We start from the raw sequence: 22,846 nt of genomic DNA, 5'->3' as shown, positions 1-22,846 counted from the left end.
TTCTAACATTGACATAACTCTTTACAGTCCATGAAACTTTTTCACTTACATCATTTAATCTCACACCATCCTTATAAAGTAGGTATTTTCTCCGTTTTATACTGTCACCAATAAGATCTAAAGATGTTAAGGTCCCATCACAGGTAAGTGGAAGTGCCGAGATTTGACCTACAGGTCTTCTTAGTCTAATTCCAGAGCCATTTCATCCTGCCCAAATTGTTCTTCAATCTGGGGGACGAGAAGCTATAAACACATTTGGCTTTGGTAAGTGAAAGGCAATCAGGAACGTTTCTTAATTCTTAAATTGAGGCTAGAATTTCCAGTTACTACAGTGAGAGAAATGTTGGCTCTAATGAATTAAAGTTATTTTATGTAAGGTTTTCAATGCAGTTCTAGCTAGAGTGCCTAAAAAATAAAAGGCCATAGATTTATATTTAATCTACAAATTATGCTAAGGAGAATGAACTGGGATTGTAAAGTGAGGATTATGGCAGTTCACTGTATGAGGTTAACATGTTGAAAATGGAATTCATGATGCTTCTCTTCCTCCAAACATACTCCACCCATAGTCGTTTTTCATATCAGTCATTGACAACTCCCATTTTTCCAGTTGCTAAAGCCAAAATTTATGAAGTCATACCTCCTCTTTTTCTATTATACATCACATCTTATCTGTCAGGAAGCCCTGTTGGCTTTACCTTCAAAATATATCAAGAATTCAATTCGCTTTCACCACCTTCACTGTTTTGCCCTGGTCCAGGCCACCGTCATCTGTCAGCTAGATTACTAAGTAGGTAGCCTCCTGACTCATCTCCTTTTTACACCCTATCCTCCCTACCTCATATTCTCAACACACCAGCCAGAGTGATCCTTTTAAAACCTAAGCTAAATGATTTTACTGTCCCCTCAAAAGCTTTCTTCACTGTCTCCTGTTTCTTTCAGAGAAAAGCCAAAGTCTTTACAGTGATGGCTTCCCAGGCCTTCTATGCTCTGGCTCCTTTGTGACTGTCTGATCTCCTCTCTTACTCCACTCCAGTCATACTGGCCTCCTTGCTGTTCCTTGAGCATACCTAGTGGGATTCCTGCCACCAAGGCATTGGCGGGGGTTCTCTCCCAGCAGTTCCTCAAGTCCTTACTCAAATGTCTCCTTTTTAATGAGGCCTGCCATGACCACGCTATTTAAAATTGCAGTCCTGTCTCAGAACTCCTGGTCTCCTTTACCCTGCTCTTATTTTTCTCATACCACACTTAATTAACTAACATACTATATAATTTACTTACCTGTTACATTTATTAATTCTCCCCCTACTCAGAATATAGGCTCCATAAGGACAGATTTGGGGACTGGTTTTGATTTAGTTTTTGTTACCTGATATAGCCCCAGTGCCTAAAATTACTGGGCATACAGTAGGAGCTCAATACAGATTTGTTAAATGAATAAATGATGGCTGTATTTAATGCCTCTGAGCAAAGAATTTACAGTTATTGAGGAGTTAGTACTATGCTGGTTCCAATAGCAGTTGACCTATATAAAGCCCTACATGATAAGACCACTGATAGAGGTAACAGAAGTGAAAGAGATCTGTAGGGTTGAGCAGTTAGTCCAGTTACAAAGCGCCTCTAGTAAAGAGTAGCGTTCTTTGTCTTTAAAGGGAAAGGAGAATGTATAATGAAATTGCCAGTGGCTTCCTAAATATTACTTATATAGCACTTGACATGGTATGGCTCTTCCAGATCTTTAAGGTAACCAGATATTCTGTATTCACTCATTCAAACAAGTGTTTTTCAATACACCTATTATGTGCCAGGCGCTATGTAACTAGTTTCAAGTTGAAACTTGGAGCAACTACAAGGAGTATGCGTTAGTATATCCATATTTAATGTAGAGAAATGAAAATTTAACTGGTTTGTTAGGTTGGCTTGCCAGCATTGCTTGTGTGCATTCCCTCAGCTTTTTGAAAATCCAGATACTCTGCACATGAGGAGATAACGCTACTTACCTGTCATCAGTAGGACATGCACTTGGACTTGGAATTGTTCTTTTATAATAATAATGTGAATAGTGGCTCACATTTGCAAGAGTATTAGCCAGAACTAGGAGTATAGGCTGTGTCTATGAAACAAAATTATTTTCTGTATGAATTTAACTTAACTGACCCAATACTAAATGAACTAACTTGCCTAGACAATCTATTATGTGGTTTCATGAGACACAGAGAATGAAAAATGTCAGTGATGGGTATGTCTGTCAGTTGGTGGCCAGTGGAAGTTTGATCCTAACAGTGTTTTTCTAATGTTCTGGCCAGCCTGGTTCTTTTGGGTTAAAGTACCATTTCCCTTTTCATGTAGTAAGCACTTTTCCCCTATAAAATAGGCCATTCCTTGGAACGGAAACAGCACTGGGTCTTAGTAACTTGGGTAGTTTTTTAGCACTGGATTGTTTAGTTTGTGAAAATATTTGATTTAGACTGAGCTTGTGGCCTGATGATGTTTAGAAGAGTGCCAAAGTGTAACTCATAGGAGATGCCAGTAAAAACCATTTCTGGAAGAGGTGAATAATGGTTGCGTCATTTTCCTGGTAGGTGTAACCAGGCTGAAAATCCATCACTGCCATTTTTTAATGTGTTCCTAAGAATAAAGTCAACTGGTATTCTGTGAACTATGTTAAGTATCAAAATATCTGATAGTGCTTTGAGTCACTGTCCCACTGTCTTTACATTGTTAAGGAAGCTTTGTTCCATCATTTTGTTTTATTGCCAAAAACAGCAGTAATATTTTTCTGACTTTTAATGAGCATTTTCGTTCCAATGAAAAACCTGAACATACCAGATTTTTCATTGTGATTTAACTTTGATATCAAGCAAATTCTTATTAACAAACAAGTTGTTGTAAAATGTTTTAAAACTTCAATTCCTAAAATATCCTCCCTTAAATAAAGTCTAAAGACCAGTATAACTGGGGGATGGAGTGGGGGAGTCACATTTGGTTAAAATAAAACAGAGTCTTGTGAGTAACATGCAATAGTCAGGCCAACACAGCAGATCTGATTTCTAGATTAATAAAGTACAAACAGAAGATTTTAGGATTCAAACAAGTACATTAAAAAGTGTTTAATTCTCCTTGGTTAGTTCAGGGTGCTTCTAGAAATAGTGAACGTACAATTCCCTGATGCCTGTTGTGAATGAACTAGACCTCAATAACTGATAAAATGTCTTTGTTTGTATGTATGCCTTTGGCTGTGTTAGAGAGCCTATTAGGAGACCCGAGATGCTCAAGTAGATAGAATCACAAACCATCTCCTGCTCCTTGGAGAGTATGGGTACAGGACAGAGTGGGAATAGACAGGTAGGATGGAAAGTGAATTATTGGCATCTGATAGATTTGGGTATACTGATTATGGTATGGGAGGCTGGTAGCGAGTTGGAGTAGTGTGATCCCTGTTTTTACTTAAGCCCTTAGACCTGGATCCTGTCTTTCAAGGAAGGGTTATAACTTGCCCTTCAGAAGGGTGTCATTGTACTAGGGCATGGCATCTTCATTAAGGAAGAGTGTGTGCACAGGCATAGCTGGCTAATGGAGTACACGGCCCGGCTCCATGGGAAAGTCAGGCTGCTTTATCCACAGCAGTTCTTAGGAACATTTCTCTATGACCTTAACCACAGTTTATACTTGTTTATAAAAGAATAAAAAGAACAGAGTAAGAGAGAGAGAGATAAGTGAAGACAAACTCTTTTACTTTTTTTTCTTAGTTGGCAAACATTCTCAAAAGCCTTTTTTTTTTTATTCCAACTGATCAGACTGCAAGTGTCTCTTTGAACAGATATTTGTATTGTCCTTATTTTAATTTTTTACTTTATTTTATGCCTGAGTCCAGGACCACAAGGAACACTTAAACAGGAATGGGCTGGGAGGAGGAAGCTAGATAGAACCTAGAGGAAACCCACAGTTTCAGACCAGGGTTCTTGGTAGAGTGACCATATAACTTACCATCTGATCAGGAAAATTTTGAGAATAACAGTGGACACTATTAATAAAGAAGATAATAGGTGTGAAATAGGACTGACTTTGGCCATCCTTGATGTGTGGTAATTTGAATGAAGGGATGCGTAGGAAGCTGCTGTTGCTTCAGCCCCAAACTCTTCCCTTTCTAAAGATTTCTGTAAAATAACAAGGGGAGATTGAAAAACAATGATTCAATGCAATCCCTATCAAACAACCACTGGCATTTTTCACAGAACTAGAACAAAAAATTTCACAATCTGTATGGAAACACAAAAGACCCCGAATAGCCAAAGCAATCTTGAGAACGAAAAATGGAGCTGGAGGAATCAGGCTCCCTGACTTCAGACTATACTACAAAGCTATAGTAATCAAGACAGTATGGTACTGGCACAAAAACAGAAATATAGATCAATGGAACAGGATGGAAAGCCCAGAGATAAACCCACGCACATATGGTCACCTTATCTTTGAGAAAGGAGGCAAGAATATACAGTGGAGAAAAGACAGCTTCTTCAATAAGTGGTGCTGGGAAAACTGGACAGCTACATGTAAAAGTATGAAATTAGAACACTCCCTAACACCATACACAAAAATAAACCTAAAATGGATTAAAGACCTAAATGTAAGGTCAGACACTATCAAACTCATAGAGGAAAACATAGCCAGAACACTCTATGACATAAATCACAGCAAGATCCTTTTTGACCCACCTCCTAGAGAAATGGAAATAAAACCAAAAATAAACAAATGGGACCTAATGAAACTTCAAAGCTTTTGCACAGCAAAGGAAACCATAAACAAGACCAAAAGGCAACCCTCAGAATGGGAGAAAATATTTGTAAATGAAGCAACTGACAAAAGATTAATCTCCAAAATTTACAAGCAGCTCATGCAGCTCAATATCAAAAAAACAAACAACCCAATCCAAAAATGGGCAGAAGACCTAAATAGACATTTCTCCAAAGAGGATATACAGTTTGCCAACAAACACATGAATGAATGCTCAACATCACTAATCATTAGAGAAATGCAAATCAAAACTACAATGAGGTATCATCTCACACCAGTCAGAATGGCCATCATCAAAAAATCTACAAACAATAAATGCTGGAGAGGGTGTGGAGAAAAGGGAGCCCTCTTGCACTGTTGGTGGGGATGCAAATTGATACAGCCACTATGGAGAACAGTATGGAGTTTCCTTTAAAAACTAAAAATAGAATTACCATACAACCCAGCTATCGCACTACTGGGCATATACCCTGAGAAAACCATAATTCAAAAAGAGTCATGTACCAAAATATTCATTGCATCTCTATTTACAATAGCCAGGACATGGAAGCAACCTAAGTGTCCATCAACAGATGAATGGATAAAGAAGATGTGGCTCATATATACAATAGAATATTACTCAGCCATAAAAAGAAACGAAATTGAGTTATTTGTAGTGAGGTGGATGGACCTAGAGTCTGTCATACAGAGTGAAGTAAGTCAAAAAGAGAAAAACAAATACCGTACGCTAACACGTATATATGGAATCTAAGGAGAAAAAAAAAGGTCATGAAGAACCTAGGGGTAAGATGCGAATAAAGAGACAGACTTACTAGAGAATGGACTTGAGGATATGGGGAGGGGAAAGGGTAAGCTGTGACAAAGTGAGAGAGTGGCATGGTCATATATACACTACCAAACGTAAAATAGATAGCTAGTGGGAAGCAGCCGCATAGCACAGGGAGATCAGCTCGGTGCTTTGTGACCACTTAGAGGGGTGGGATAGGGAAGGTGGGAGGGAGGGAGATGCAAGAGGGAGGAGATATGGGGATATATGTATATGTATAACTGATTCACTTTGTTATAAAGCAGAAAGTAGCACACCATTGTAAAGCAGTTATACTCCAATAAAGATGTTAAAAAAAAAGAAAAGAAAAACAATGAGAAAATCAACAGAACCAAAACTTCTTTGAAAACAGCAAAATTGACAAACCTTTAGCTAGTCTGACAAGAAAAAGACAACTCAGATTTCTAAAATATGAAATAAAACGAGGGAAATTAATACTGAGCTTATAGAAATAAAAAGAAGAAAATACTATCATCACCATATACAAAAATTAACACAAAATGGGTCAAGTCCTGGACATAAGAGCTAAAACTAAGAAACTCTTAGAAGAAGACATGGGAGTAAATTTTTATGATCTTAGATTAGACAGTGATTTCTTAGATATGACACAAAAAGCACAAGCAACCTAATTAATTGATGAGATTTTATTCACAGTTAAGAAAGTGAAAAGATAACCTTTGGACTTCCCTGGTGGTACAGTGGTTAAGACTTCGCCTTCCAATGCAGGTTTGATCCCTGGTCAGGGAGCTAAGATCCCACATGCCTCACAGCCAAAAAACCAAAACATAAAACAGAAGCAATATTGTAACAAATTCAATAAAGATGTAAAAAAAAGACAAGAAAAAACCCACAGAATAGGTGCAAATATTTTCAAATTAGGTATCTGGTAAGGGACTTGTAAAGAATCCTTATGTGTCAATAATAAAAAGGCAGCCAATTTAAAAATGGGCAAAGGATCTGAGTAGACATTTCTCTAAAGAAGATATACAAATGGCCAATGAGTGCATGAAAAAACTATCAATATTATCAGCCATCAGTGCACATCAGCACCACCATGAGATACCACTTTGCACCCACTAGGATGGCTATGATGGTAAAGACAGATAATAACAAGTATTGTTGAAGATGTGGAGAAATTGGAAGCTTCATACACTTGGTGGGAATATAAAATGTTGAAGCTGTTTTGGAAGACAGTCTGGCAGTTCCTCAAAAGATTAAACATAGAGTTTGTATAACCCAACAGTTCCACTCCTAGTCATATAACTAAGAGAAATGAAAACATATGTCAACACAGAAACTTGTACCTGAATATTTATATCAGCTTTATTCATAATACCTAAAAAGTAGAAGCAACACAAGTGTCCATCAACTAATGAATGAATAAGTAAAATGTACTATATCCATACAATGGAATATTACTTAGCCATATCAAGGAAAGCAGTATTGACACATACTACAACAGGGATGAACCTTGTAAACATGGTGCAAAGTGAAAGAAACCAGTCACAAAAGACCACACACATATTGCATGATTCCATTTACATGAAATGTTTAGAATAGGAAAATCTGTAGAGACAAAATAGATTAGCGGTTGCCAAGGACTGGTGGGGAGGGAGGAAAGTGAGATTGTGAAGGAAAGTGACTACTAATGGGTATGGGGTTTCTTTTGGGAGTGACAAAAATGTTCTAATACTGATTGTGGTGTTGGTTTCACATCTCTGCACATATACCAAAAAACATTGATTTGTATACTTTACACAGATGAATTATGTGGTATGTGAACTATTATCTCAATAAAGCATATATTTAAAAATTACAAGTGGTGGTTGCCCTGTAGCTGATTTGAACTTTGTGGCCCTCAAATCACAGGCATACACATTCATGACACAACCATCCTGGGCAGCTTTGCTTTTATCTGTTTTACGTACTGTGCGTCCATCCTCCCCCACCTGCCCCTGCCCCACTACCCTATTACTCCATAAGATTTTCTTTGAAGAAAGAGTACTGTGGCTAAAAGCAGTTTGAAAATCTCTGGAGACTGAGCTCCAGAACCAATTCCAACTCTAATAAGCCATTATTCTGATGCATTGAACTGAGAATTTGAATTTGGCCTAGATTACCCCATTCTTGCTCCATGTCAACAAAAGGAAAGTTGTGAACAAAGACAGTTTTTTCCCCCAACATAGCTGCACACAGGTGTGACTTAGTGGAAACTGTGAAACTCAGCCAGGTCTTCAATTCCCTAGTGTAGTGCTGTATCGCCAAGCTCTGCTTCCTGTTCTTGAATACAATGATTAGCTAAAATAGAGACACCTGGTCCCAGCACCTTGCAAAATGGATTTTTTCTTTCAACATTTCAAAATATATTTATATATTGATGAAGCCTTTCTCTGAGAAGCCATCTGTCTGAAATCTGCAGCAATAAAAAACTTCCCTAGACTTTATATATTCATAATGGTGTCTGTTGCTTCACTCCTCTATTCCTTTCTCCTCCTCCTTCCTTATTTTTTCATTCATTCATTTATTTACAAAGTGTATATTTGTGAAGCATCTACTGTGTACCCAGCATTAGGTATTTAGCACTGAACAAAATTAACTCGGCCCTATAATTATGGATCTTGCCATCTACTAGGGAGCCGTATATTAACAACAAAAAGTTTTAAACAACAAAAAGTTTTTAAAATTTCAAATTGTAAGGGCTATGAAAGAAAGAAATAAGTTTCTGAGATAGAGATTATGGAGGTTGTGATTTTAAAAGGAACTCTGGAACCATATTGCCAATGTTCAAATCCCAACTTCACCATTTACTAGCTGTGTGATTTTGAGCAAGTTAGTTAAGTTTTCTGGGCCTCAGTTTATCTTAAAATGGAAATAATAATAGTACCTACTTCATAGAGTTCTGAGGATTAAGTGAGTTGATGTAGAAAAGTGCCTAACATATACTAAGTGCACATAGAAACGTGCCTGACACATTCTAAGCATCCAGAAAGTGTTATCTGTGTGTTGGTGGTGTTGCTTTAGAAAATATCAGGTCGTCAACTAGTTAGGTTATCATCATTGCTATATTAATCACCTTCATCACTGTCATCCACATATACTTATCTCACCACATATACATTCTCTGTGCACAGGATTTACAAAAATGGATGTGGTGTGTTTCTGGACTCAAGAATCCTACAATCTAGTAAAGAGAGCGTAAGGATTACGAGAAAATAGCAATATAAAACAGCATATGCTAAGTACCAGATACGTGATAAAGATAGTATGTCCTACAGGATTGAAGGAGAAAGAGTAGTCATTCTGGGCTCATGAAGGAAAGGGCTTCATAGAAGAAATGGACCCTTAAGAAAGAGGGCATTCCACGCTGGCATGAATGAAGATGTGGAGGTAGGGGGGTGAGTGTGAAGTTCCAGAATGGAGAATTTGAATAGAGCAGTAGTGACGGTGGTTTAGAGAGGAGGTCTCAGAATATTGGTTAAATTATTCAGTATGCAGTGGTCTGCCATGGCCAGATTCTGAGCTGGAGTGATCAAATAAGATTTCTATCACTGGTCTCCTAGGCCCACTACCTCATACGTTATACTTTCCTACCTGCAATCTCTCTGCTCTCCAGTCTCCTACTCCCACTGCACATTTTGATGACATTAATTTTTCTCAAGCATCCTTTTGTCACTTATTTGCTTAGAAAGTTCTTCGTTTTCCATTGTCTACAGCAGTTTCTCAGTTGTTAGTGTGCATAAAATTACTGGGATTTTATTAAAAGTGCAGGTCACCTCTCACCTTCAGGTAGGATACTTCTGGCGTGGGGCCTGAGAAACAGTTAAAACCCTAGGTGATTCTGACTCAGGTGGTCAAGTGGCTCTGCTTTGAGGAAGACTGGCATAAAACTAAGAGTCCAGGTTTGTTAACCTGCCACCTAGAATCTTGCTTTATCCAACCTAATTTTTCACTATTCTCATTAATACATCTTCAGTTTGAGCAAAATGGGACATTTCCTTTTCTGTACACTTATCCGTGCCCTGTTTTGTCTTCTGTCCCTTTTTCATTTATGTGGTTCCCTCGGCCTCAGTGTCCTTACTGCCATTTCAACAAGTCTTGCTTCTTTCAGTCTTGGTTCAGATGTGTCCTAACAAGCATCTTTATTAAGTATCTCTAACCTAGAAGGCAGGGTCCAAGTTTAACTGATTTTTATATCTACTCCCCCACGCAGGGACCTAAATGAGCACCTTGCAAATGATTCAGTTCATTTGTTCCTCCCTTAATTTATTCAGTAAATTTTTTTAAAAAAAATTTTATTGGAGTATAGTTGATTTACAGTGTTTTGTTAGTTTCAGGTGTACAGCAAAGTGAATCAGTTATACATATAAATATAGCCACTCTGTTTTTTTTTTGTTTTTGTTTTTTTTTTAGTCTTTTCCCATATAGGCCATTCAGAGTATTGAGTAGAGTTCCCTATTCAGGTTCTTATTAGTTATCTATTTTACATATAGTAGTGTGTATATGTCAGTCCCAATCTCCCAATTTATCCCTCTCCCCGCTTATCCCCTGGTTACTATAAGTTTGTTTTCTACATCCTTGACTCTACTTCTGTTTTGTAAATAAGTTCATTTGTACCCTTTTTTTTTTTTTAGATTCCACATATAAGCAATATCATATGATATTTGTCTTTCTGTGTCTGACTTCATTCAGTATGACAGTCTCTAGGTCTATCCATGTTGCTGCAAATGGCATTATTTTGTTCTTTTTTATGGCTGAGTAATATTCCATTGTGTGTGTGTGTGTGTGTGTGTGTGTGTGACATCTTTATTCCTCTGTTGATGGACATTTATTGAGTGCTTACCATGTATCAAGCACTGGTGATAAAGTAGTAAAATAAACACACAAAAAGTCTCTGTTTTCATAGACCTTATATTCTAGTGGGACAAATGTTCTTAAGTATATATTGAAAGTGTTTTGTTATCTGTCAGGGCTATGTGGAATACTTTAGGAAAGGGAGAGACCAGTGCAAGAAACTAATTAAGGAACTCTAGTAATTAGCCAGTGTAGAATGGGAAGGGTCAGTGAAAATAGAAAATACAAAGGACACAGCAAGGGTAATTAATGAAATGAAGGAATGACCAGCAGTATTTGGTGGGGCCAGGAAGGAGTACTCAATATTTGAGCCTCTTGAGAAGGAACAAATAAATAAAAAGTTAAGGTATAGAGGTGATATTTTTGGGGAAAAGGTGTTTTTAAATGTTATGGTGATCTTTCAGGTGTGTGATATTAATAATGGGATATCTGAGTTGAAATGCTCAGTGGCAACTACAAATATAGGGGTCTTGTAAGAGCCCAGTCCTCTCTCCTTTTCCCCTTCTGCAACTCAACTCACAATATACTTTCAATCCCAGCTGTTCCAGGGCCAAAATCCTCCCAAGAAATATTCTATGTCTCATTCATTTGATTTTCTGAGGATGTGATATGACTCCATGCATTGGCCCCATTTCCCTTTTCTCCAAGTATTTGTCTAGAATGAGACCTAAGCCCAACTCCAAAAAACCATCTCTAATGATAGCCCTTCCTTGAATGGCTCTTAGCTGATTAGGGATTTGGCTTGCTGGAGGAACTAGGAAGACATCGTAATTGAACCAGAGAGTCTTTTAAAATGGGGTATGGTGGTGTGTCATCATCTCCCTATGTGACAATCACTGTGGTCATTTATGATTCTTGGGAAAACAGGCTAAGGTTGGAAAGGCAGATGTTAAATCATTGTTAAATCATAACACAGAGATTGATTGGGAAGCTGCCTGCAGAGCCTGGAAAATCATCTTTCTGAATTCTTGTAGTTGATCCAGCCAAAAAACTCAAATCATTTTAGACTCCTGCCTTTCTCTCATAATACCCAACATCCAGTTCGTCAGCAAATACGGGTTGTGAGTGTGTGTGCGTGTTATCATATAAAATTTTATTACCTGACTTCCCCACTAGAATGTAAACTCCATGAAGGTAAGGACTTTGTTTCTGCTATATCCCCAGCCAGTGCCTAGAGCATAGTAGTAGTTCAATAAGAATTTGTTAAGTGAATGAATAATGTGAAATAAAATTGTTATTCCACATCTTGCTCAGTAATTTTGACATTGGCTCGTGTTTAAGAAACTCAAGAAATATTTTATCCCAATAAAATTATTATAGCTAAAGTCTAAACATTAACCATACTTGAGTGAATAATGTTACCTTAAAAATACTGTTGACCCTTGAACAATGCAGGGGTTAATCTGTATATAACTTACAGTCGGCCCTCTGTATTCGAGGTTCCTTTGCATCTGTGGGTTCAACAAACTACAGCCTACATAGTACTGTAGTATTTACTACTGAAAAATATTCTCATATAGGAGGACCCGCGCAGTTTAAACTTGTTCAAGTGTTAACTATAAAATTTTTTTTAAAAAAATAGAAACTTTATTCCTTAACAGGTTTAGAGAGATGTAAGTTCTTCCTAGACTTTGTTACTACTTTAATGTTTGTAGAAATGATGCTTGATATTTGGGAGGTAGTAATGTACATTTTCCTTCTAACTTTTAAACTTTTATTCAAGCAGTCCCACATGACTGGGAATATCCTTAAGGTGTAGGTTGGATTACCTTCATTAATGTACAGAAAGTTTCTTTCTTAGAACTGCAAGAATTACTTGGGATATATCAGCATATGAAAATTTACGAATGTTGTAGGGCTAGCTGACCAGAGCTAAAGTTAGGAATACTTAACCTGATTTAGAGAATACTTCAAATTTCTAAGGATTGAAGGGAGAGGTTAATATGATCAAAGCAGTTTGTGTGGAAGGCCATTTTGACCTAGTGATGATTTTTATGGAGTAGCAGAGAAGAACAAAGTTGTTCTAATAGAAAAGAAGAAATGGCTGCAGGGCATAAGCAAATGTTTCTCTCAACATCTTGACTATTTTGCATTTCAAGTCTGTTGCATCATTAAGGTATTGATAACATATGACACACAGAATCAATATATAGCTTTAGTTCAATTTGGATTTAATCTGCCATCATGAAGTTAAAGGGGAGCCAATAAAAGTTTGTAAATGACCCTGTATTCTATAATGTCTTGATGTACTTCAATAAAATCAGATACAGTGTAGAGAATACTGATATTCAGGTTCACTTTGAAGAAAATCTACAGTTAACTGAACCAGGTTTGTTTAGATTTAGTAAATAGAATATATAACAATGAAAATCATCTTAATATTTTTGTTAACTATATTCTGTTTGACAATGAAAATCAGCTACTGGTTAAAGTTAATTATGGATATACTTAAACCATTTTCATTATTTTTCAACTTGTATTGAATATTAGGGGAAATTTTTTAACGCATGCTTTTGCTTCATTTCCATAAACTCTGCATAGTTTCTTTAAAAGAGCATATGTGATTTGAGGGATAAAATAATCAAGGATTCGTACGGTTTTTTATCGATAGAAATTTCTCCAAGTTCAACTCTAGTTTTCTTATCAGAAAAATCAGGTTCATAATTGCAAGGCAAAGGCCAACTGGAATAGTTAATAAGCATATTCTACTTCTGCAGTGCTGCAGAAACTAAATGCAAACTTTTCTGTGACTCTTACAGAGAATGCATAGGCTGGGTAAACTTTCATCTGCTTCAGGGTCAGGGCTGATTCAATCTTACTGCAAGTTTATGAGAGTGGCTGATGTGATACAGTTGTTTCTAGTAAAATCAGGCTAGCTCTAAGGAGCCAATCTAAGTCAGTCTGTAAGTAAAATTCTATGAGAAACAGACTCCAACTCAGACACAATTGTAAACCCTGATATAATGAGGACTTGCAGCTGATTTAATCCTATTGAAAATCTTTAAGCAGCCATGGGACAAAATGGTTTCCACATTGACATCAGTGGAATGAACCTTGGATTTCATCAGTATGAAGAGTTGTTACCTTGTACACATAGGAGCCACTTTTTAAGAATTAACATCATGGCCATTTCAAAGCAGGTTGTTGTTTCTAAGATGTACAGGCATCTACTTTGATTAAGATCCGAGTTCCCAGAATGTGTCAATATTTATTTTTTAAAAACTGAATTCATTATAAAAAGCAAACAAGTCAGACTTAAACTACGGAGTTAGTATAAATCAGTTAGACCTAGTCTCCTTGAACAAAAATGGCCAACCTATTCCAATTTTATATGTGAGAGACGTAGAGAAAGAGAGAGAGAGAATCAGAACTGTTTCTGAGTTAAGACTTTGTATGTGAAGTCTTGCCTGGAACTAATTTTTTTTTTCATGAATTTAAAAGCCCCTGAAAATAAGCTTATGCTGTGAAATCATATATGTTTGAAAGGACAGACAGGTACAAAAGTCTTCAGGGTCAGCTCTGCTGATAAAATCTCAATAAGTAGGATTTGAATTTGTATGGATAGGTTGGTGTATATACTTTTTTTTTTTTTTTTGGTTGTTTGGTTTATCATATTGAAACAGACATTGATAAAGATCTAGGTATTATAGTCAGTTTAGCACTAGAATTGGTCCCTTTTCATAATTTACAACTTAAATTAAGACAATAGACCGAATACAACTACAGTAAAACACAACCTTGCCTGAACTATCTCCATGCTTCTTTTATTGCAGTTAGCACTGGTCTTGAAATGTGAATATTTCAACTGATACTTAACAGGCAGTAGTGGCCTCATACTGTAACTTCAAAGAGCCGGAAAAGTAACTTCATGAAAGGGAAAACTTGAAACTATAGTACTCTTTACCATTCTATCTGTTAAGCAGTGATGGGTATCATTAGTTCTGCTCTTTTGCATAATTACTGCAGTATTGTGAAAACTTTCTGCCATCCAACTGGGAACAATTATATCATGTGGGCTCTTGTATAACATTTGACTCAGAGAAATAAAATATAAAAAGCCCTTGTTTTCTAGCACTCTGTAGTACCCAAGTACATACAGTGCTTGTTCAAGTTTGTTTTTTAAGTAAAAAATAGCATGGATTGGTAACACTGAAGGAGGCATTTCGTATCAAAGTCAATTTATTCTTTATAATGTTTTTTTAATTTAATGTGCTTAGATAAATTTTATCTAGCACATCACTGAGTTGCAGTGGTAGTTTGTCTATAAAATGATAAAAGTTCATGAAATGTAATGCTGACATCACTGAAAATTTGAGACTTAAAAATACACTTTTATTGTTCACTTGACTAAATTAAGCAAGGTGAAATGAAGTATCTCTGATTGGTACAACAATTTGCTATTTATCTAAAGCTTCCAGTGTAGACTATCTCTGTGTTAAAGGCATACAACAACCTTTCCCAGGAGCACCACCGTACCCTATCCCCCAAACCAAACTTTTTAAAGATACAGCTAGAAGAGTATATTTGAAAATATTTAGGCAACGAGGCACATAATTTTTTTAAGTTTTTAAAAATTCTCCCTTGTAATTCCAGTATGTAAAACCATTAAAACACTGTAACCAACTTTTTTTTATATTTGATTTTGTAAGATAGCATGTTTACTTTTTTGAATATATGACTACATTTTAGCAAGAGCAGCAAAATTAGAATAAATGTCACAGTGATATACAGATGTGATTGTCACTTTGATTTTGTGGTTTCACACTTGACTTTATCATAATTTGTAAGATGTGAAAAGTGAGCTCATGACTGGCAAAAGATATTTTGATCAAGGTTAAAGTGTAACTGCTGCTGTTATATAACCATAATTTTGATGAGAAGGTGGGAAAATATGTGGATATATTTATGTCTGGTGTATAAAGATTCCTTAAAAATACAGATTAAAAGAAATAATGTGAATTAAAATATTGGAATAGGTGCTGAATTGCCATTTTTGTCAGCCATCAAAGCAAAAATTATATGTTTTAGTCTTTGTTAATTCTCGGGGTTGGTTTGCACATACTTTAAATTTTTTAATATCCATTTACTTGCAACATATTTATTAATATGGCTAACTTTTGAATGTGCTCGTAAAAATGTTGATATGGCCAAACAAGAAGTTTCAATCAATCAAGCTTATCTTTCTCCACTCCAGAGTTCTACTGCAGAACATCTAATTAATGTCATTTGAAATTATTTTAATGCATTCTTTGGTATTGTCACATAAAGTGTGATTTTAGCCACTACTCCTGAGATACTATGGCTCTTACCAGACTCCAAGGTGAGCTAGTAAACTTACCTATCTCAGTACATTAAAAGGAGGAATTAGCTTCCCTAGCTACTAGTCCAGCTTTCAGCACCCTTTCCGTGGTGGCTATCTGTACCACATATAGCTGTGAAAGGATGGGGAAATGCGCTGAAATGATCTAAGAAGTAAACTATCAACTTGACATGTTTTCCTAGCTATTGAAAACCTTCTCATATTGAAACCCATTGATAGTGAAACTGTAGAATTCCTGTGATTTAAGTACCATCTGGTTGTGCTCAAGGCTTTAAAGCTGTTATCTCTGCATAAAATTTCAGAGTCCTATATTTTTTTCTTCACCAAACTATCCATTTTTAAGCCACAAATATTTTTCCAGCTTTTTCAGATTTTATCTGAAAGTATATTTTAACAGTATTTAAATAGTTCTTAAACAATAACAATTTATCTTGATAGATGGCATGCTGTGTTTTTTCATTTTATTTTAATTAGCCATTGTGGAACCAAATTCCCTTTTGTTTTAGTCTTTTGAATATTGTTTAATTATAGTTATCATGCCAGATATCTTAAAGGTTATTTTACCAATACAGTTTCATTTAACATAACCCATATGGAATCAATAGCCCAGTTTCCTAAAGTGAATGCTTGGAAAATCTTACATTCATATGTTAAGAGTACACATCCTTTCCTCATTAGTTGGAAAGTACAGGGATTTTGGCACAGGTTCTGTGTGGAAGCATTGTGCAGCTTTTATATGGATTTTGTTTTTAGCCTTTGATGACACTGTTTAGAATAGGAAGTATCTAATAAGTAAAGCATTTTGTCTCAAGTGCTGCCAGTGTGTTTAATATATGCCTGGAGGTCTGAAACATTATCTTCTTCGCTGCAGTAATATGCATTTAATTCTCTGAAAGCAGAAGGTCGAACTTTTAAAAGGGACGCAAAGTACATTTTCAAACAGAATAATTCAAAACATATGGAAGAGGGGACCAGAGTAATGTACAGTTGGTTTTTATGGTTTAATCATGATCATGTTAATGCACACCAGTAGCTAATTAAAGAAAACTTTTATTGTTCATTTTAAATGAGTTAGGTAAAGAGTGGGAGAGCTGATGTAATAGCACTGCTCAGAGATACATGTTTCTGCTGCATTCACTAACAGCAAGCAGATATTGCTATTTTTGACAACTTAAATTATTAGTCCCCTTGGACAATAATAAAGGAAAAGTTATTTTCAGAGTTACTACACTGTGAACTTTTCTTTTTCCACAAAGGAATAGTAAATTGATGCCCAAGTTTAGGGCTTAGCACACATAATTAGTTATAAAACCTTCTTGATAGGCCAGATTCTCTTCAATATAATAGATAAATCTGCAGTGGACTGGTGACAAGCCAATGGATTTTTAAATATGTCTCAAAATCACCAGATTATTTATTTCAGTTCTACAAATAGTGCAGAAACTTAGAAAACTGGAGGAAGTCTTGACTTTTAACCGATTTTTAAGAATTTAGTTGTCCAATACTGGGAAAGTTGTACTCCCTCCCCCCCCCCCCACAATAAGAGAGTCTTTCATCTCTGGGTCATTGGTTCAAATTCCATTCTGCTCAGTAGTGAGTAGAACTAGTTACCATCTGACTTCTGTTCAGTAACCCATGTGACCCAAGCTGATAGCTGCCGTCCTGCCCCTGCTGGTTATTTATATCGCAAGATCGTGCTCCTTGACATTCACTAGAGTCTAATGTGACAATCTCAACAGGTAATAGGGCTGGACACTGCATTTCTTTATCTTTACCTACAGGTGGTTTGTTTTTGTCATGTTAACACTGATGGGGAACACTTTAAAGAAAGAGAGGCTAGATTTTTAAATACAAATTTGTAAATCAGAAAAAGACAATGTAATGCTCTGTGCATAGAAGGTATAGTCTGATATAGTTAATTGCGGTTGCCTTTCCTGATTGAGAGAATAAAGATAGTTGAGTTCCTGATTTGAGTTTCTTGTGCAACTCAACCTAAAGGATTTTTTTAGTTATGCTGTACACAGATATTTGGTTTGTAATGCTTCAAAATTTGGGCAGTAAATCCTAGATTACTTATGTACTTGATTTTATTATCTTTTCACATATTATTTGAGAATTCCTAGCTGGTAGTGGAGTTGGAGGTATATTTGAAATTTTTATAATAGATAACTAAAACCTTTCCAATTAAATTGTCCTTTTGATAATTGCCTTATTTTTATTTTACTGAATTTAAAAATTAAATACATTCATTTGCTTGGCCAGCACACAGTTATTGAGCTTTACTATGTGACAGGCAATGTGGTGTGTGCTACGAGTACTGATGGCATTCTCTTCTACCCGTAGTCTGACCTTGGGATTAATCTCTTTAAGCCTCAGTTTCCTCAGGTGTAAAATGGGGATAACAGTATCCCCTTTAAAGGGTTGTAGCACTTAGTAAAGAAAATGTATGTAATGTGCTAACAATGTTTGGCAAATAATAAACATACTCAGTGTTATCTTATTTTTTATCTTCAATTGCTCACAGTCTCTGAGACAGACCAGTGTTTGAAAAGTACTATAATAACATTAGTTTGTTACAAAAGCATAGAAGCTGAAAAGACTAACGCCATCTGGAAAGGTTGAGAAAGTCTTCACAAGGAAGATGACTTCTTTTTTTAACTTACCCTTTACTGAGTGCCTACTACGTGTGGTCAAATACATTAACACATTTAATGATGCAACAACTTTGTGGGTTGAGTATTAATGTCCCCAGTGTGAGGATGAGCATCTAGCAGAGACAAGGATTTCTTCAAGTGTGATCAGCGCAAAACGTGGAGGATGCAGATAAGGAAAGAGCTCTTGAATATGTCTAGACAGACCTTAAAGAGTACAGTATACACATATATTTACATATTAACAATTATGTATTTCTAGTCTGCAGAGCAATTTTTTCATTTAATATTGTATCAGAAACTAACATCTCATCAAACATTTATGGATCCTCTCTTCAGTGTGCTAGGCACTGCACTATTCCTTGGTGATAGACAGAAGCAAAATGATGTGGCCCAATCCATCCAGCAGTCCTTCACCTGGTAGAAGAGACAAACACACAGCAGCTGCCCATTATCAGGCATTTACTATATGCCAGGCAGTGTGCTGACCTCTTTAGGTACATTAGCTCATTGACTCCTCGTACTAACCCCTTGAGGTCGGATTTATTATCCCCATTTTACAGATGAGATTATGTAGTCTTAGAGTGGATTGTAATTTGTCCCGTAATGTACAATTAGCAGGTGTCACACTTGACCCTACTTCTCTCTGACTCCAAAGCCTTTAGATTGTTTTAATACTATCTGATACTGCCACCACAGAACATTTTAGTAGAAAATAATAAATTCTAAAATAGAAGTCTGAGTTAACTATTAGGATCACCAAGCAGGAAAAGAGTTGAAAGCAAAACTCTCAGACAGGTGTCATTGTTCTGAGTCTTCATGGATAGCTAAATGTTTGCCAGCTACATCGAGCTCAGAAGGGGGCTCCAGGAAGGGAAAGAGCATGGTATACCTAGATGGTTTAAAAGAACGTGGTGTCTTCAGAGAACGGGGATTAGCTGTTTTTGTTTCAAATACCTGAGGCTGGATTTTTCTAACAACAATGTGCCTTCCTGAACAACTTTAAAATAAATTAACAAAAACTATTATTTGAAAAATTTTAATGACTATAACATCATTGTCTTGAATTATTTAACTGCCTTTTAACATTTTCACAAGCAACTTATAATAATTTGTAGCATGTGGAAAAATGATACTATATTTACCAAATTAAGGAACAGCCTAAAAAATGAGAAGCAATACCCAGTACTTTGGGAATATTTTTCCACTGCTGATCGTAATATAGTTTAGTGCACCCTTTATGGAAAGGTGCTGGCAATATTTGACAACCTTAAACTTCTTCATACCATTTACCTAGTAATCCCACTTCTAGGATCCTCTTAAGAAAATCTTATTGGATGTTTGTCATAGATGTTTGTTGGCAAAAGTTGAATACCTGAAACTCCAATTATATGGGAATAGTTGAACAAATTATTCCTAACGTTAAATGATATATTACGCAGCTTTTTAAAATGGCATTTATGAAGAGTACATTAGCATGTAAAAAAATTGGGTTGCAGGGACTTCCCTTGTGGCCCAGTGGTTAAGAATCCGCCTGCAAATGCAGGGGACACAGGTTTGATCCCTGGCCCAGGAAGATCCCACATGCCATGGAGCAGCTAAGCCCGTGCGCCACAACTACTGAGCCTGAGCTCTAGAGCCCGTGAGCCACAACTACTGAGCCCGTGTGCTTGGAGCCCGTGCTCTGCAACAAGAGAAGCCACCACAATGAGAAATCCATGCACCGCAACGAAGAGTAGCCCCTGCTCGCCCCAACTAGAGAAAGCCCGCATGCAGCAATGAAGACCCAACGCAGAGAAAAAAAAAAAAAAAGGGTTTCAAATTTGTCTCTACAGTATTATTATAACCATAAAGGGGTGGGGTGGGAGGGAACCTACGCACAGGTAGGAAAAAAGACGAAAGGAAATACACTGAAAGATTGCCATTGGCTATGTTTGGTAATAAAATGGGGGTCGGGAGGGTTTTGTTTTTCTCTCAGACTTTCCATGATTTCTTTAATGAATCTGAATCACTTCAGTGAAAAATCAAGTGAAATATCTAGGTCTCAAATAGTGTATCACAAACTAATGGTTGGGAGACTAAAAAAGGGAACCAAAGAATCAGACTGGAGGTCTTGCTGTTGTGCTGCCAAAGTAGTCATAACTGCTGCTACCACCAAGTTGTTCTTTGTTCTCTATGTAGGCAATTGGTGGAAAATTTTGAGAAATCATGGATACATTCAGTGCACAAAGGGAAAATCCACCTTCAAGGGTTTTAATTACTTACATTTTGCTTGATCACTTACACTTACCCTTGTTTCAAGTCCTGTTGTAGTAAAGGAAAATAAACATCGTTTTGAATGGCACACATTTAGTTTTCTTTGTCCTTCATAATTTAGAACTACTGACTTTTCCCTCTTTTACTATCCAAAATCCTATAAATCAGTTTTATAATGACAGGTAAACAATATAAACTACTCCTGCGTGAAATATAATTTCAACCAATGGTAATCATGATTTGGAAACAGTTTATTATACTACTTGGAAGATCACGGTAAAGAATACTAACTAATGTAACTCTTTAAAAGGCAAAGAAAGTAAAGTCTGACACGAAAAGGTACATTTTATTTATTTATTTATTTTTTCTTCTGGCTTGTGGGGATCTTAGTTCCCTGACCAGGGATTGAATCCGCACCCTCTGCAGTGAAAGCGCAGCGCCCTAACCACTGGACTGCCAGGGAATTCCTCTGAAAAATATATTTTAATGATAGAAATGCACATTTGATGTTTATCCTAAGTATTGTCTTGGCATTTTAACATGAATAATTTTTTTGAAAGAGCGCCTAGTTTCTTTCTATGATTACTCTCAGTTATACTAGACCCATTTTTAACATGCTTCTGTAACATTTATATAGTAACACTTGGAATATAACTAGCTTAAAATATTTTATTATTTTTCCTTACAGATCTCTAAGCAAGAACAGAAAAAAATGGATACATATGATGGAACCATGGCTGATACCTCATCTCGGTACAGTGGTGCTCAGGATAGTGGAATTGGCAGTGACAGTGTTAAAATCAGAATCGTACAAATAGAGCAGCACAGTGGTACCAGTCAGCATCGCATTGCCCGTCCCTCACGCCAGTCATCAATTGTAAAAAATCTAAATTTTATTCCTTTTGACATATTCATTACTGCAAGTAGAATCTCACTAATGACCTATTCCTGTATGGCCTTGCCCAAATCAAAATCGCAAGAACAAAAGGATAATGAAAAAACAGGCAAGAGTTCATTAAATCTCCCAGAAGTTGATTCAGACGTCGCTAAGCCCAGCCAGGCATGTATTTCCATGGTCACAGCAGAAGATCTCTTAAGCAGCAACATATCTTTTCCTTCAGGGAAAAAAATAGGGGTCATCTCTCTGGAAAGTCTGCATGCATCCACAAGGTCATCTGCTAGACAAGCGCTTGGCATAACTATCGTTCGGCAACCTGGACGAAGAGGAACTGGTGACCTGCAGCTAGAACCTTTTTTGTACTTTATTGTGTCCCAGCCTTCTTTGCTTCTGAGTTGTCACCACAGAAAGCAGCGAGTGGAAATATCCATTTTCGATGCTGTGCTTAAAGGGGTGGCCTCTGATTACAAATGTACAGGTAAGAGCCTTCAAATTTACTGGGGTGCTAATCACTACTACTACATACTAAGTTTTAGTCCCAAACTTTGAATATTGATCAAGCAGAAAACAGCCGGCAGACCAGACAAGACTTCTTTTCTCTACAGAATATGTAAATATGTAAAGTTCATGTCCCACAGCTGAATCATGCTTAAGTAAATGTTTGAAATGTAACAGGGTTTTTAGCCTTAGTGTTCTTACTGTGCCTCTGAATTTTTTTTCAGGAACTGAATGAAACAGGGGCTCTTTCTGGGCTATTGAAATGCTTAACAATTTCCAGTGATTAGGAAGCAAAGTGTTTTTTTCATATTAATAGCCCATAGGTATGCTTTCCATGTCAATGCAGCTGTTCAGGTAAAAACAGAAAAACCTTAGAAAATGAAGTTTATTGTTTTGGTATTCTTTTGCCCTAATCATCTTGCTGTAACAGCATAATATTAAGTGCATTTGAGAAGGTTTATTAGTAAAATAAGATGACCTAAAGATTTTATACATCTGGGCTTCCCTGGTGGCGCAGTTGTTAAGAATCCGCCTGCCAATGCAGGGGACATGGGTTCGAGCCCTGGTCCAGGAAGATCCCACATGCCGCAGAGCACCTAAGCCCGTGCGCCACAACTACTGAGCCTGCGCTCTAGAGCCCGTGAGCCACAACTACTGCAGCCCACGCGCCTAGGGCCTGTGGTCTGTGACAAGAGAAGCCACCGCAATGAAAGCCCGCACACAGCAACAAAGACCCAAGGCAGCCATAAATAAAT

At 36.8% G+C, this 22,846-nt stretch overlaps 1 protein-coding gene across 8 annotated transcripts in view; it reads left to right on the top strand.

Moving 5' to 3' along the window:
- VPS13B (vacuolar protein sorting 13 homolog B) overlaps positions 1 to 22,846 on the top strand; it is a 798,169-nt gene that overhangs the window by 536,467 nt on the left and 238,856 nt on the right. For all 8 annotated transcript variants that reach the window (XM_067711645.1, XM_067711646.1, XM_067711647.1 and 5 more), the window contains exon 34: positions 21,384 to 22,071. In XM_067711645.1, the coding sequence (XP_067567746.1) occupies positions 21,384 to 22,071 (688 nt within the window). The remainder of the gene's footprint in view (positions 1 to 21,383; positions 22,072 to 22,846) is intronic.

The sequence above is a fragment of the Pseudorca crassidens genome, chromosome 17 (genome assembly GCF_039906515.1).
Source record: "Pseudorca crassidens isolate mPseCra1 chromosome 17, mPseCra1.hap1, whole genome shotgun sequence".
Classification (NCBI taxonomy): domain Eukaryota; kingdom Metazoa; phylum Chordata; class Mammalia; order Artiodactyla; family Delphinidae; genus Pseudorca; species Pseudorca crassidens.
This window is presented reverse-complemented; position numbering and strand designations above follow the sequence as displayed.